General features: G+C 49.2%; 1 protein-coding gene across 1 annotated transcript in view; it reads left to right on the top strand.

Moving 5' to 3' along the window:
* The first annotated feature begins 1,006 nt into the window (after positions 1-1,006).
* Positions 1,007-1,735, top strand: part of EPSTI1 (epithelial stromal interaction 1 (breast)) — a 113,830-nt gene continuing 113,101 nt past the window's right edge. The window contains exon 1 of the mRNA XM_005853257.2: positions 1,007-1,024. Within this exon, the coding sequence (XP_005853319.1) occupies positions 1,007-1,024 (18 nt within the window). The remainder of the gene's footprint in view (positions 1,025-1,735) is intronic.

Genomic DNA, 1,735 nt, shown 5'->3' with positions numbered 1-1,735 from the left:
TTAGCTCGCAACTCAAAGCAAAAAAGACGGCTCGTATCTCGAAAAACTCATTAGTCGGGACACTCGTAAGTCAAGGCCCCACTGTATTACATAACTGCCCCATTGAAAACCTTCCCTGTCTTCCACATTGCCTATAGCAATGGTCTTAAAGGCAGTCCTGGCACCAGCAGCATCCCCTGGAATCTTGTTAGAAATGCAAATCCTTGGGCCTCATCCCAAACCTATTGAATCAAAAACTCAAGGGTTAGGGCCCAGAAGTCTGTTACAACACATTCTCCAGGTGGTTCTGATGCTTGTAAAAGTTTGAGAACCCCTGGCCTACTTGATAGAGCTCTAATGCCTTAGGTGCCATGCAAACCTTTGACTTCCTCCCTCCCTTCCTACCACCCCGCCCCCTGCCCTGCCCCCTGTTCCTTGCCACTACCTTCTCTCCTCCTGTCCTACCCATACATTTACCCTGCCTGTGCTTCAATTTCATTCTGTCACCAGCTGTCAAACATGTATTTCTATTCTAAGCACCACAATATAATAAGGCAATCCAGCTCCTGAATGGCTTGCAGGCTGGGCTGTGGTGCTCCAGCTACACTACCCCACGTGGAGTTAGGTATACATCCTGCCATTTTAAGCCACAAACCTCTGCCATTGTGTCTCTTTCCTGGTGAACTCCTATGTCTTTCATGGCTCATTCTCAAATGTCCCTTTTTCTTGAATTACTCAGGCTAATCCCCAGTTTCTTTGAGCGCTCACTAGCTTCACCACATCCTCTTGTTATTTCACTTGTCCCCTGGTGGCATTCGCTTCTGTTTACCTGTCCCTAGAATACAGGTTATGTGAGGGAAGAGCCTCCGCTCATCTGTGTATAGCCAGCTTTATGACCAGGGTGATCAATCCAGCACACATCAGAATTCTCTGAGAGCTTTGTAAAAATGCCTCAATGTCCATAGGTGCAGAATCTTGCAAATCCATATTTTAAAAAATCCCCACACCGTAGTTGAATCACTGCACAATGTCTTGCACAGAGCAGGTAGCGAATCAACATTTACTGACGTCTAATCAATTACTTAGCAAGCTTGCCTGGAGAATCATCTCTGCCCTACCCCTCAGCTTGCTTTTCCCGTTGTGTGTTTTCTCTGCTTTTGATTTCAGTTTCCATTTCCTTTAACTTCCAAGTACTTGCACAACAACCAAAGAGCAGCCATCACTGATACAGGCAAATCTTTGCTTAGATGATTGTAAATATTGGCCTAATCTCCGGCATCTGAAGGTCTGCAGTCTCAAATACCCAGCAGTAACCTCAAATTAGGGTTACCTGTTCAACAGTCCCTCAAGTATCTCTCAGGATTCTAGCCACCTTGCGGCTACTCACTCACAGAAGAGTTACCTTTATTATCCTCTCAGGTTGGTTGTGAGACTTTAACCAGACTCCCCCGTAGAGGCCAAGTCAGCTCAACTCAGCACCGGGGCGGGCGCGGCCAGAGCTGGTACCTGTGATAAGTAAGGTTGGGGGTGCCAGACTGGAGCACGAAATGGGAAGGAAATCCCCGGGGCGGGCGCAGTTTGCAGCTGGTAGCAAGAAATCGAAACTCAGCTGTTAAAACCGCTGCCCCTGCTCTTCGGAACCGCATCTCGAGACTCGCTTAGCGTCTCCTGCAGCGGGGCCGGCCACGGACGGAGCCATGTACACCCACAGCAGGGAGTTGGGCACCTCCCCCGCCTCCCGCCCGGCCCGGGACCC

Source organism: Myotis brandtii, unplaced genomic scaffold (assembly GCF_000412655.1).
Source record: "Myotis brandtii unplaced genomic scaffold, ASM41265v1 scaffold102, whole genome shotgun sequence".
NCBI classification, from domain to species: Eukaryota; Metazoa; Chordata; class Mammalia; order Chiroptera; family Vespertilionidae; genus Myotis; species Myotis brandtii.
This window is presented reverse-complemented; position numbering and strand designations above follow the sequence as displayed.